Source organism: Acipenser ruthenus, chromosome 18, assembly GCF_902713425.1.
Source record: "Acipenser ruthenus chromosome 18, fAciRut3.2 maternal haplotype, whole genome shotgun sequence".
In the NCBI taxonomy this organism is placed as follows: Eukaryota; Metazoa; Chordata; class Actinopteri; order Acipenseriformes; family Acipenseridae; genus Acipenser; species Acipenser ruthenus.
The window spans coordinates 26,527,068-26,542,259 of NC_081206.1; the positions used below are offsets into that span (position 1 = coordinate 26,527,068).

The window sequence follows — 15,192 nt, forward strand, 5'->3', positions numbered from 1 at the left end:
AGATGCAAGCCAGGTATATTATATTATAGTCATGGATTGCATATCTACAAGATCTTTGAGGGCTGCTTATTAAGCACCACCACTGTACAGTATCAGTGTTAACGTACGCTGGTAAACTATTCTAATGCTCTGCTTGCATTTCAAGCATCTACAAAATGTCTGTTTTCTTTTTTTTAAAAAAGTTAAGTAAAAGTAAAAGAGGTGACTTAATAATCTTTTGGAACATCTGATTGAAATTGAACCTAAAACAGTTTGAATAATCCTTTTAAAATAAACAGCAAAACATTAAATAAACATGATTCAACTCTGAGGAAATACCAGTACCTGCTTTATGTCTAAACCCATTTTCATTTCAGTTAAATGTATACTAACATGAACCTGCCCTTTTTCGTCATTTTCCACAAGAATGAATGGTGACATTATTGAATGCACCTGCTTTGAACATAGTCTAAACGGTTCCAATATTTAAGTGCTTGGAGTAAGTTTTTTTTTTTTTCATCCCAACATGTTTTACAGCCAGTTGTACTAAACAGTATAATAATAAATATTCAATTTCAATACAGTGCCTCATTTGTTCCTAAGACCGTTTCTTAATTACTCATATATGTTTTATGCATTAAAACACTTCAAAATTGCCTGGTCAGGTATATTTCTTGTCGGGATTTAGGTCCGAAGGGAGCAATGGAATAGGGCTCTAGCCTACAGTCTAGCCTACGTACTATAATTAAATACTGACCATCGATTTGCAAATATTGTGGTATATATTTTGTAGCTCGACAGCTGCCTAGCTGCTTTTGAAACCTCACCCTCCCTCAACTAACTACCACCCCTTCAAAAAAAAAACCAATCTAATAAGTAAAATTCTGATTATCAAGTCACCATATTCTTCTATTGATTAAAAAAAAGTCTAAACAACAATTTTAATGAAAAAGGCAACAGTTTAAAACATTTCTTTAGAAAATATCAAGAACAAAATGAAACTTGAGTATTAACTTACTGGAGTTACAGTTTATCCTGATACAGTCTAGATGGGGAAGAATAAATGAAAGATGAAATTGCATCCTTCAAGGTTACAGCTGCAGACATCCAATAACAATTAGTCCACCCTTCCGGGGACAGACACATGCAAAAACGTAGCCATTTTATGTCTCACTAATTTAGAAATTACTTAAAAAAGAAATATCATGTCTGATTATATAACACAAAACATCCTTAAGAGTTAAGAAGCATTGGACATATAATATCCCTAAATCATTGTTTGAATAAAAATCATACAGGCAGTTTTCTATAAATTATAGAAACACTTTTTTTACCCGTAGTTATAAAATGGCCACTCATTAATTACTAACCACATGAATTCCCTAACTGAGATTTTGTAACTTTTTTTTTTTTTTTATCAAGTTAAGTCTCAAAGAAATTGGCCCAGATATTCAATGGCCTTGTGCTATCTTGTTTACTAAACAGTATACTAGAATTGTATGTTGTATAACATTTAGCAAGAAGATGGTGTTAGCCATGCTTTAGTAGGACCACAGATCTTTGAATTTCTAGAAGTCTTAACAAGAGAATCGAGGAAAGATGAGTAAAGATTTTAAAGCTCCAGCATAACTGGGGAAGAATATTGATATTGTTAAAGTATATTGACAAGTTAGTGTTAACAGAACACCCCAGTAATTACTGTGCGTGTTACATAATGTGCATATACTACTACTGGGAAGAAATACATCATTTTCATTTTTTTTTTTTTGTGTGTGAATAAACATGCTTGGCATGGTTGGCTATTGTAAAAACAATCTGGGTTAGGTTCCATGTGGTTAGGTTTATCATGTGTCGTCAACCGCAACAGAAAAGTGGGAGCAAACAGCCTCGGTCCAATCAGCACCAGCACCATGCAGTGGCCATTATACCCTTCTAATGAGCAGCGGTAATACAGATACTAGATACTAGATACTACTTGTACAAACTAGGCTCTTTTAAACATTACAAAATGTATGAAAAGGAAAGCCAATGTGGATGGCTGAATATCTATATCTTGTCAGCTAGCAAATAATCATTAAATGCATATTGGAATTTGTTAAAATATCATATCTTCATAAAGTTAATATATCATTTAAAAATAATTATGAGTTGTCTTTTTTTTTTTAAGTGTGAGTTATTCAGACCTTGGGGGATATAATTATTGATGACAATAATCTTAAAGAGCATGATTTATTTTTAATTTTATCAAAATAACTGAACTAATAGAAAGATCACAAAAGCAAACCTTAACTCTGAAATGAAACAGATTTTTTTTTTTTTTTAAAACACATATTTTGTGTCAAGATGCATAATTTCTAAACAGCATACTATTCATAAATTACATCTGTATAGGGTTCTTTTTTAAATAACAGAACATATTGCACTTACACTGGAAATGAACGTATTTTTGTGCAATAAAAGTTCAATATGCGATATAAGAGATATTAATGTGAATACTACATATAATAATACAATTAGGTTTTCAATGATGTGTTTTAAAAAGAAAAGAAAGAAGGTGGTATGCTAGCCGTCTGCAGGTTTAGCTGTGCACTCTGTTCACGGGCTGTTTGCTGTACGGGCCGCAGGCTTCAGGCCTTTGAAGGGTTGAATACCATCTTTTGACATAACATGGTGGATGTGTAGTTTTAATACTAGAATGTTTTTTAGGATTTTTTCCAGGAAAAAAAAAAACAACAATGTTGCTAGACTATATTATTGAAATAATACATCAAGATATTTTTTAGGACTGTGAAATGTGACGTACTGTATTACCATTCAGAAAGTCACAGCACTTATTGTGTTAATTATTGGTATTAGCGTAAAAAAAATAAAAAAGGGCAACTTAAACAAACATATAATAATAATAATAATAATAATAATAATAATAATAATAATAATAATAATAATATGCTGTGACTATCTTGAATAAAAAATATGAAAATGAAGATGAAAATATCAGTTCAAAAGATGGGCCAAACAGCATGTATATTTAGGCCAACAATTAAAAAAAATAATAATAATAATAATAATAAAAATAAAGAAACAAAAAATATAGAAATAAAATAATACACACACACACACACACACATTATACATTACTCATTAATTCCATGCAATATACTTAGAAACATATAACATATAAAAAAATATATATTAAAGTATAAATAATTTGATTTACTATATAATTAATATTACAAGATAAAAACAATAAACACATAAAGAAACCAATAGATTCCTGAATTTCAGGTGTATACGATACCTAAATTAACAGTCAATTTCACGCGTCCTCCATCAAGTTCAAGCCTTAGTGTGTCTGCTGACTCCCTTGATGTGGTTGCCATGAGCAGGCCATATGCCCGTTGAGACATGAAGCGCAAGGATACATCCTCAGCCTCTGTATGCATGACCATGGGCATCACAACCTTCATGTACATGCTACCATCATAGCTGAGAATGGAGGCCTCTGTGAAAAAACAAGTTAAACAAATTATTAAGTTTTTTTTTTATATTCTTTCATACAACACTATATATATATATTTTTTTTTTTTCCCCAGGAAAATTCATCCGTGCGTATAATACACAATAGAGTGGTAAGTTTAGGAATACAAAAATAAACTTTGTAAACTCAATGAAATATATATTTGACTATATGCTACAAGAAAGAAATTCAGAATAAACTACATTATACCAGAAAATATTTCTCATATAAGGACTCACCAATCTACACACCTGAGCTTTCTATTTTCTTATTTCGCTGAAATTCACAACAGTGAAATTCAATATTTCTCTTATCTAAACAATTTCCATTTCCCTCCCTTGCCTATGTGACAGTTAGTCCATTTATATCTATGTAAGATTAATGTCTATACATACACATCGGTATAAGCACATTGTTTTAATGGGGCCACTAAGAGATTTTCACACTTCATCACATGGAGATCACACTACCCATGGATTACAAATGTTAACCAAAACTCATTTCAACATACAGAATTACGGAATGAAAATATTTAGATCTGGCACTGTTTAAATCATAGAAAAGACTGGATTACTCTGTAAATGATGTATATATAGTATGCAATTTATTGTATTTAATATATTGTATATTATTATATAGATATGCCTAGCAATACTGTCAAGGAGAATAGGGTCTACATTAAAACATCCCTCCCTGAGATTTCACATACTTTTTAATATACAACAAATACATACATTTGTTTTCCATTTTGATCCAATGCTATTTGTACAAATAAATGGGAGTTTTTATTCCATCATCTACAGACAATAATATAACTAACAGTACAATTGTTACTTGCAATAAATAATAAAACAGGCATAATTGGCAGAATATGGAATCATAAGGCACATCAAAAACAAGTTACAATTCAATCAAACCACATACTGTTGTTGTTAATGATTTGACTGCAGAGGTTACAGAGTTTCTGTTCTAATAAATGTTCAACAGAGCTGTCCATTTTGGCATTGTGATACCCCGCAGTGAATCCAGTGATATTCATTTAAAGAGAGAGAGATTATGATTCAAGACAAGAGCTCCACTTTTATCAAACCTCGCCCTGATGCTGATTGCACACTTGTCATGCGGTTGGCCGCAAGCGAAAAAAAAACTACCAAATGTATTAGAAAATGCAACCGTGCGTGAAATGTATATTCTGACACAATAAAAAAAAAAAAATGTTGTTTACTGTTACTTTGCACCTGCCTATTACAATATTCCTAGAGAAAAGGGGTACATTACAAATGAAACTATTCTATGTAGAATGTGTGAATTATTTCCACTGCAAAGGAATCCTAAATAGTATGGAACTGAATACAAAGCAGTGTTTCAATCGAGTTCTTATCCAAGCTTGAACAGTTTGTGAAATTCATTAAATCCCTGGCCTGGGAATCATAGCCTTACCATTCTTTTCTTTTCTCCATATCACTTTACCTGAATGATTATTGCTGATAATCAACTGTTCACCAACAATTTTATCAAAATGAAATGCTATACTAATATTACTACCCCGTATGGTCTCATGCTCAAAAGTTGCATTTTATTATATAGAATTAACTTGGATATTTAAATTTCTGTTTGCAATTACACTTTATTATATGTTTCTCGTTGTTTATTTTACCCCTCTGGTTACTATTATATACAGTATCTAATACAACAGTCCAAAATGAAGTATGCTGGCAGTTGAAATGTTAATTGGCTTTCGAAAGCTACAAAAACTCTGTTAAAACCTTTCCATGCTATTGACGCAAAACTACTGACACGTTCTGCAATTATATGGAAATCAATATGTTATTATGTTGCTTTGCAGTTCACTCCGGGAGTTGGCCAAGTCTAATTTTACACTTCGCATAGGATGCAAAAAGTCTGCTAGTAATCTCCTTTAGGGTCTTTCACATTCACGGGGGCTTAGAATATATTTTAAAATCTATGAGGAAATATTAATGTACACATCTGATTAAAATCAGGATCCACCTTATAATTTATGTATTTCTGTGTGCAAAATGGCTAATAAATGTGACTACATAACTGACAAACTATAATTTACCTCACAAAATATGCTGCAAACATGTTTTATATATCAGACTTTCAAAAGGCTACAGATGAAATATTGTTAAAATGTTACCAATTGTTAATTGATTCCAAAAGTATTATTATTATTATTATTATTATTATTATTATTATTATTATTATTATTATTATTATTATTATTATTATTTACAATTATAATGGTCAAATGAATCTACATATAAAAAAAAACAATCTTAGACAATACAAACAATTTATAAATGTTTGCCAATGTATTGTAGATTCCTAACTGAGAAGAGTATTTAAATTGCTTGTATCCCTGAGAGCATAGTGACTGGCTAATGTTGTAAGTGAACTTCATTAAATGCACATTTCTTCCAGTTATGTGTTTAATGGGACTTACTCTAGGCAGTGAAAAAATGATTACGTGAAAGTTATGAAGGAGCATCACACACAAGGAATGTATAGCCTATTCACATTACCTAAAAATGTGTGAACATCATAGATTTGAAAATTGATTGTGAGTGAAGTGAATGACAACCACATCAATGCGCATTGATCAGGCATTTAAGTAATGTGACTAGGGTATCAGACACACAGTCAGTTAAGGCACATTATGTGTGTTTTCCATCATTCTCTATTGTTGTATATGTTTAGACTACTCTGGATAACCGAAACAGAAGGGCATTAATAAATAATCAATGTTTGTTAAACTAACAACCTTAAATCTTATCATTCCACTTGTTTATCATGAACTTGCAGAAAACTGAAATACTCTACATAAGATACCCTGCAGACTTCTCAATGTATGGGATTGTTATTGACATTTTTTATTTTACAAGCACATACCAACTCAGTCTTCTTTTGGCATAATCCATTACTGCAAACTGCCTGTGGGTTGTTCTGGACACAATACCAGACTCTGAGACAATGCCAAAGTTTTGCATGCTGAATGATGAACCTGCATATGATTACGTATGCCAGAGCTACTCCATGAAGTCAGGGTTCTTTGAGCAGTGCTGGCCCCAGTCCTTGACGACTCAGAGTTCTTTGCCTGAATGGTAATAAAGAGCTTCAAGGCACTTTTAGGCATCATTTCCCAGCTCCTCGCACTCAAGGGCCTTTAAGAGCTGGTGAATAGCTTCTATTTCTCATCAGTTGGATTTAGATCAGCCTATGTTCCTTGTCTCACTGTCGTCTTTTTTTCTTTATAGTTGCCTGGCACAGTAAGTTGCAGAGAGGGGGTTAATACAAGCCAGGTCATGAGACAGCATTCCTCTTTAAATATTGCTTACTTTGTTAGAAAATGTTGAGTCAGGATTATAGAAACCAAACTTCTTCCATATTTGATAGTACATGTAAAAAACTCACAGGACTGTTGCTACACAATACAAGGATCCACACTTGTTTGGCGTTCTTTTGCTCTAGCAAACTGTGACCTCGTCTGATTGTCTGATTGTATTTGTTGGAGATGTAAGGTTTTACATACATTGTAATAATTGTATACCCCTTTAAATGGCACAGAAGTGAGTAAATTCGCACCCAGCAAAAGGTGCCTGCAGCTTCTGCATGTGATTGCGTTCTGTACTGTCTGTAGATACCCCCGGCTCAGATGCACCCATGTGTATGGAAAATGTGTATTTCTCCCAGTCAACAGGACATAGAGCACAAATCACAGACCCTACACATCATACGTAGTTGCGACTGTACATTTTATCAGTATATTTTACTATATTTGAAAATGCTACAATTCTGCAATATCTCAGTTTGATATTCTTGATTGCAAAAAAAGACAACAAAAAGTATTATTTCTAGAAAATAGGCTGCAAAGCTTTCTTTGCTGATTGGCTGCCTAAAGCAGAGGATTATGGTTTTTACTGCTTGTGAGCTCCAGCTGTGTATAGTATATTACATTGAGATTACAACTTCATCACAAACAAGTAATGACTCTGACTATGCACTTATTGAAGGCCATAATTGCATCCAAAAGTAATTCCATACATATGTACAACATGGATATTTTCCTGTTAAACAAAAAAACAGGACTGCTAATTTATTTGGCATAATTCCTCACCTAGTCAATAAGCTGTTTGATCCTTTTTAAAATGTGTTTTACCTCCTGCCTGATCAACTAAACAGTGTTTAGATCTATTAACCTGTTAAGCCAATGCATAAACCTTTTCTGAGATATAGGGACTGATGTAAGGATAGACGCAGTGAAAACATTCTGCCAGGTAATTATTTTGCACTGCGGCCTACGTAAGCTTAAGAGAAATGCAAATTACTCAACACACACAAATAATGAGCTGCAATCATGATAATAAGGGTCGCAATAGAGGCCTCACTTACAGCCCACAGGTGAGGCATTTGGAATACAGAGAGCAGTAGGCGCTGAATGAGATTTTAGAGACCTTTTTAGGTACATACGTGAGGGCACCCCCACTATGGTCCAGGCAGTGAAACCGACTCTTCAGGATGCACACAGGTTTGCAGGCCATAGCCACTATCCCCTAATATAGAAAATGATGTCCTATTATAATCAGGGACGATGCGAAAATTACATTTTTGGGGAGTCCATCACTAAAAACATATGTTAAATAATGCATTAACATTTTGCAGTATAAATGTATTTTTTCTTATAAAAACAATTTTGAATGTGTTGGTGCATTTTTAAAACTGTTTCCTTAAGATACGCTTTGATTAAATGCTAATTAAATACTGAAATAAATAATCGGTTTTAGTAAACAACCGTTACTCAATAAGGTAAATAATTAAGAAAAAATCTCATAAGCTTTCCGTCAAGGACATTAAACAGTACTTTGCAATAGGTAAGACACCATCCGACGTTACTGACTTTACCCGCTCAGTTTTGCCAGCCTGTTGCAGGAATTTTTAAAGCCATCCAGTTGCTGAGCCAGAACACTGTCCTCTATAGCAAAACGACTCATTTAGTTCTGGCTTCCTTATATCTGTACACCTGGGGTTCTACGGAAGAGTGTCACGCGGTAGCCTTTTTTAGTTATGCTTTTTCAGCTGAGACCTGAAGCCTACAAATCTCGCAGAACTATCAACAGTGTAAATTAAGAAGCACACAGAACAGTCCTGCATATAGTTCAAGTTCAAATAGGGCGATTCATTGAACATATTCTCTTTTTAAAGTAGCAGCGTATGATGCAATCAAAACGCTGAGTACTGTTTTTATTAATTTTATTTTAATACTCTGCATTTTGATATGCATTTTTAATTCCATGTGCATTTGTCATTGGGTTGAATTTATAGCCACTTAAGATTTTCCCTGCCCCGCCCTAATTTAATTAATATGTTCTTTACAGTGAATTATCTGCATTTATTTTACAAGTGCTGAGACAATACAGAATGGGTAAGCTCTTAATTACTCGTTTCTACAATGGTTTGCACGTTGTAAGCTTTTGGAGGGTCAGCAATTGTCCAAGTGCAAGGCTAAATCCTTAGATCTCATTATAATGTTTGTGCCCGCTTAGTATTCCAGATCCCCGTCCAATTCCATGCTCTTTTCTTCATTTGACTACATTTAAATACCATTTAAATTGATTAATGATGGCAAACTGCTAATTTGATAGCAGGTGCAGAACGGCAGGTGAAAACCATTCTTTACATACATCGTATTTTTAATGACCACTAAAATCCCACTGGCAGCAATATCTGTGTTTTGCAGCTGCAAATCACTTTGCATGTATCCTTACATCGGCTCTATGATGTATTACAACAATCCACAGCCTACTAACTTTCTAGTACCTGGCAGCATCATGGATTTCCTGAATATTATGTCCACCATAGATTTGACTAGGCTTATTCATTGATATTATGTAGACAATCTAAACTAGAAATGAACAGCATTCCATTAAACATACAGGAACAACATGCCTTGTCCATACAGGTCTATTCATTAATCGTCATTCATTAATCATCATACAAAATATCCTAAAATACTGATATTGTGTCCATTAGTTACAGGTACCAGGCCTAGAACATTGTTTCTTGAGATATTAGGATATGTTGCCATAACAAAGGTTGTGCAGCTGTTCAATCTTCCACTTGATGGCACCAAAGGCCAAGCATGCACTGGTATCCTGCTTGCAAATGGGTGGCAGTGGCCATGATAATACAGTAGGTTTTCTGGATGTTCTGTTTATTTTTAAATTAAAATTCATTACATAAACATTTACAAATTTCACAGGGACAGAACGGATATAACAAACCATCAATACACAGTGTTTCTACAGATTATAGAAACAATAAATTTGTACCAATATTGACATACTGTACTTATAGCCATCAGTTGCAGTCTGCAATGTGATATTGTCTAAGCAATTTGATCCTTAAGCATCTGCATAGCATATATATATATATATATATATATATATATATATATATATATATATATATATATATATATATATATATATACTGTATATATAAATCTTCCCCTGAGCTCATATTACTGCATGTACAAGGGAGGACTGGTACTGAATACCATGCCATAGATGGTTTCTCAGCCATGCAAGTAACCTACAGTGACAGATCAGAATGCAGTCATTGCACTACAGAGCTACTGCAAAGTAAAACATCAACATAGATTAAAGGACAACCACTGAGTGTGAATGGCTACTGATGACTAATTTACATTATGTCAGTCTGACTTTGTAGCATGTTAAAAAAAAAACATCACTAAACCCTAATCTGTATTCACATTAGATGTTTTCAGTTTATGTCTGCAATGTTCTTGTTTCTCCTACCAGTCCATTAACTCTGAAATAGTCAATATCTATTGGTATAGCAGTATTTTATACAACTCCTTTCTCTGCCTTATCCATTCGTCACCCAAAGCACTTTAACATGTTTGGTACACATTCTGTGTTGGCCACTTAATGCTATCTTTAATATGGCACAGTACAACCTTGACAACTAAGGTAAGGGTAAAAACAGAAAGAACAACAAAAATCAAAAGCCTTGTCCTTTTGTAAGCGTGCCTCACACATGACTCAGGACAGGAGATAGAAAGTGAGATATAAAACTCATTATTCTGCTCAATGTGACAATTATTTAACGTTCAGCAAAAGATAACTGTTTTAGATAAATGAAACAAAGAAGACTATAGCAAACAGCAGTCAATATCTAGCCACTATGCGACAATGTGCTTTGCTCATCATTTTTCTACTGTCGTTTGTCACAATTCAAAATCTTGACAAATTCAATATACATTATTTCCTTCCATTATTGTTTTTTTTTCAGTAACTTTTTTTCTCATTATTGTACAGAGATGTAAAAACGTGGTGCTTATGTTTAGACATAGGAAGCATCTAATTAGAACTACTGTATGGTTATTCAATATTTGATATCCAAAGGGTTATATAAAAACCTGAATTAGGACTCATGTGGAAACTTAGAAATGGAAATAGAAAGCTATGTTTTTTTCATAAATGTTTCATTTATTCCAGACTAGGTGTCCCTTTATTTGAATTTTTATTGCTTGTATAGACGTTGCATAAAACATTTCAAATATTCTGGTTGCAAGTGACATATTTTGGGTGTTATGGGTGGAGGACATGTTTGGGATCTTATGATATTGAAGGACAATGTCACTGATCTGATACATGAATCATTCCCAACCATTTAGTTGAACAAAATATATATGTTTTATTATGGATATTGATTGCAAAATGTATTTTCAGCCATTCTGCATCATGTTTCTACCTTTATACTGCCCAATTCTATACCAGACAAATGCACCGGTCCTATATGTAAGGAACTGAAGGCTAATGTTACTATTTAAACCAAAGCTCTAAACCTTGAAGTGTCTAGTAAGATGAATGTCTAGCTGCTGTAACACATTACCCTCCAGATACTGTGCACTAAGGAGGTATCACGTAATTTCCGTAGAGAGACCTCCATTAGGCCACTAGAGGACTTTTGGTAGCAAGCACAAATGGTTTCTCACACACTAAACGTACAATTTTTAACAATATAAAACCTTACATCACATGTCTCTCAATATCTAACAGCTGAATGCAAAAGCGGGTCGGGTTCAGGTCGGTAAGTTAACTTTTTCGCGGTTTGCGGTTCCGGTGCGGATCCAAAAAATATATATATTTTCGGGTCTGAATTTGAATAACCAAAAACATTTTCTGTCCTTTCAGCTTACTCATCTGTAACCCTTTCGCAAATAATGTATTTCAACGTAAATGTACCAGTATTGCCTGCACTGAAGCAGGAGGCAAAACAAATCTTTACTTGATGGGTGCCCGAATGATTTTTAGAAATGCTACTTCACATTATGAATCATCAACTATGTGGTCTTACACCACTGACATCTTGCAGTGTACAGTGCACTAACCAAACACAGATTACAGCGAGACCTACTTTTGGCTATGCATCTCAGCTGAATTGAGGGCTATTTGGATAGTGCAGTATTTATATTAATTGTCACTGCTCTTATGGTTTGTAGTAAGAGCTAAGCATGATGGTAGCAGTTTGCAGCAGTTGTGGAACATTATGGTTCCTGCACTGCCTGAGGCCAGGATAGGTGACCTTCACAGTACCAGAATCAATAGCGATTAACTCAAGTGCTGTAGCTAGCAGTCTGAAACCCGCTGCTGCAGCAAACTCACATAAATCTCCTTGCTGTGCTACACTGAGCTAAGGGAAAGTATTAGCTTGATAAAACCCAGTAGAGGTGCATACATATGCATCACCAAACACCTGTAAATATAATAGAACAGCAAATATACAGGGTAGCCCAACATATAAGGTCCACCTATAAATAAATAAAACTAAACACACATCCAAAGGGTTTTATTGCAGTACTCTGCCAGATCAATCTAATCATCTTTGAAATCCAGTATACACAGTATGGATTGAGGTCATTTGGCTTGCCATTACCTCTACTTATACAGTAGGTAATCCATGTCTAATTAAAAGCAAAGGGGCTCTCTAACTAGGGAGTAAAACACCTACTTTCACAATGACATATGAAGATACAGTGTAGGATGTGCAGAAGTTTACTGTCCTCTTCTAGAACTGGCAGATACTTTGCTCAGTAGAGCAGCTAGTTCAGCACTGCAGTCCTGCCATGTAACACACATGATATTACATGTTCATTCCTCATCCTTGACAATCTTCCACAAACAATAATAATAATACACAATCTGTGTGTGTCTTTACTTCTTTCCAAAACAACAACAGCCTATATGTTTTCTCTCTTGAAAATGGTACTTGCACACTCATGGTGAGGATATAATTCCGCTATATTTCAGTAGAAATAGTTGCATTGTAGGGAGACTGGCATTGTAGCTCTGATGATATTTCATAATATGGGAACACTCTCTTTCTAAACAACTCCCTCTCTTCATTTTCTTTTCCAACAGATTCCACCGCTGCACACTGCAAAAAAGATTTCCTTGTATAGCGTGTAACTCCCCAGGTACTGCAGTAGTGTATAATAAGAATAAGAAATAATCTTTATGATGTGCATTTCCCTCTTGAGTCCTAAGACCCTTTTAGTGGCTCAGCTTGTGTTTTTGGCTTTAAAATCACTTGCTCAGAGCAGTTTAACACCATGGCCTCATTTATAAATTATGCAAAAGGTGCAAAGAACTGTAATTGCCTGAACATACAAGGGGTCCACAGCTGCACAGCACCAACCCTGAAAATGGCTTTGTGTGTGGCATAGTTTAAAATAAAATGTGAAGCAAATGTCAAGTGGTTATGTGAATATTTAAAAACAGGGCCCATAGAAATCTAAATATAGGCCTGTCATTTAAGAGTAAGTAGTGGGGTTCTGAAAAATATACCGTTACGCATCCCCATGTGTTGCTACAACTGTTTAAATAATCTACCTGTCATTTCTCTTTTCATTGTTAACATCCTGACAACTTTTTGCACTTATAACTTTAAAGTCTCTTTCAAAGCTCTTTTTAAAATGACAGCTCTAGTGCTCTGGGGTTTGAGATCTATCCTCTAAATCACTGAAAGAACAGCAGTAAAAAAAAAATTAAAAAGCATAACAACACAAGTACTCTGGCTTTTCTTTTCTGTACCACATAATGGATTGTTATTGCTGTGTTACCAGTTTGACAATGTGGGCAATACTCTTTACATTATCAGTGCACTAGAGCTGTCATTTTGAAAAGAACTTTGAAAACAGACTGTAAATTTACATGTAAAAAGTTGTCAGGATGTTAACAATGAAAAGAAAAATTACAGGTACGTTATTTAAACAGTTGTGGCAACACGTGGGGACGTGTAACGCTATATTTTTCAGAACCTAGCTACTCACTCTTTAAACTAGTAAACTAGTATATAACTATTTCAGAATGAAGTGGCCACTTTAAAGTGATACATTGCTTACTTGTCAAATGGCCTTTATTTGTTTTTAAATATTACATTCTAGATACTAGATTTTTTTGTTTGTTTTTAAAGCCCTGTAAATTAACAGCTCTTACTGAATATATCCAACACGAATCTCAGTTTTGTTTATATATAATGTGTACACAAAGCATTCAAAGAAACATACATGTGGTTTGGATGCCCTCTAGAGATCTTAATTTCTTTCTAAGTTTAAGTGCTTGAAACTACAGTATGTCCCAAGATCCAGTACATGATTCATATTTAGCATTCTGTTGGTGAAGTGGCTGCAGATAACCACTAGATGGTGTAGAGAAAAACTACAACTAGATTCACAGCTTAATCACTACGCATGTTTGCAGTTTCAATAGTCTATAGGTGTGGCAACACAATGCACAGGGAGCGATACTCATTTGAACAAGCAAATACAAGCTGACATATTATATTTTATTTGGTGATGTGGAATAAAGATGTCTACTGCCCTTATAAATGTTGGCTATAGTAAAAGCATTGAAAGCATGGTAAATCATAGGCAAGCATTGTAAAGACCAGTGAGATATGGTAAAAAATATACAAAAAAAAACATGGTAAAGGGTAAACTATGGGACATGCATAGTATAACCATGGGAAATGCATGGTTACACTCCAGAATACCATGGCAAATTGTTGTAAGGGTGCCCTTACACTGCAGCTTTTACCCTGAACCATCCCTACCCCTCTTTGCAAGCTACACTATCTTTATGAAAAAAACTGATTCACATTTCCAGTGTCTTACATATATCTTAGCAACCCAAACACACCCATAAGGGAAGTTCACACAACATCACCTCAGCATTTGTTATACATGTAAGCTCAGGAATGTTAAGACTGTATATTGCCCTAGGAATACAAAACCATGTCCTTTTGAAAACATTATTAAATAGCAAAAGATAATTCCAACAATAACCTGGTGTATTATGATGACACTGCCAATATAATTCTGTATACAATAGTGTAGATACTGTACATAGTTTAGATGATATTTTACAAAGAAACAGCTGATTGCTGTTCCATCAAATATTTCTTGTATGTAAGCCTTGCTAGTCTAACTAAATATTTCTAAGGATAAAGTGTGACATATTCACGTACACTGGAACAGTATTTTACAATTCTTATAGGTTTGTGACATTAAAAGCACAGATGTGTATCTGCTATCCCTTTTGAGTTTTGGGGAGCTGAAGGGATGCCATTTCTGGCTTCATGTCCACTTT

At 34.2% G+C, this 15,192-nt stretch overlaps 1 protein-coding gene across 37 annotated transcripts in view; it reads right to left on the bottom strand.

Moving 5' to 3' along the window:
- LOC117417766 (neurexin-3) overlaps positions 1-15,192 on the bottom strand; it is a 299,691-nt gene that overhangs the window by 189,202 nt on the left and 95,297 nt on the right. For 27 of the 37 annotated variants that reach the window (XR_009307700.1, XR_009307699.1, XM_058991734.1 and 24 more), the window contains 2 exons: positions 3,278-3,481; positions 998-1,024 (listed from right to left, as the gene is read on the bottom strand). Coding sequence is in view for 34 of the 37 variants with exons in the window: in XM_058991734.1 (XP_058847717.1) it covers positions 998-1,024; positions 3,278-3,481 (231 nt within the window). In the remaining 3 variants the exon portion in view is untranslated. The remainder of the gene's footprint in view (positions 1-997; positions 1,025-3,277; positions 3,482-15,192) is intronic. The other 10 variants (XR_009307701.1, XM_058991756.1, XM_058991743.1 and 7 more) reach the window with 1 other exon arrangement.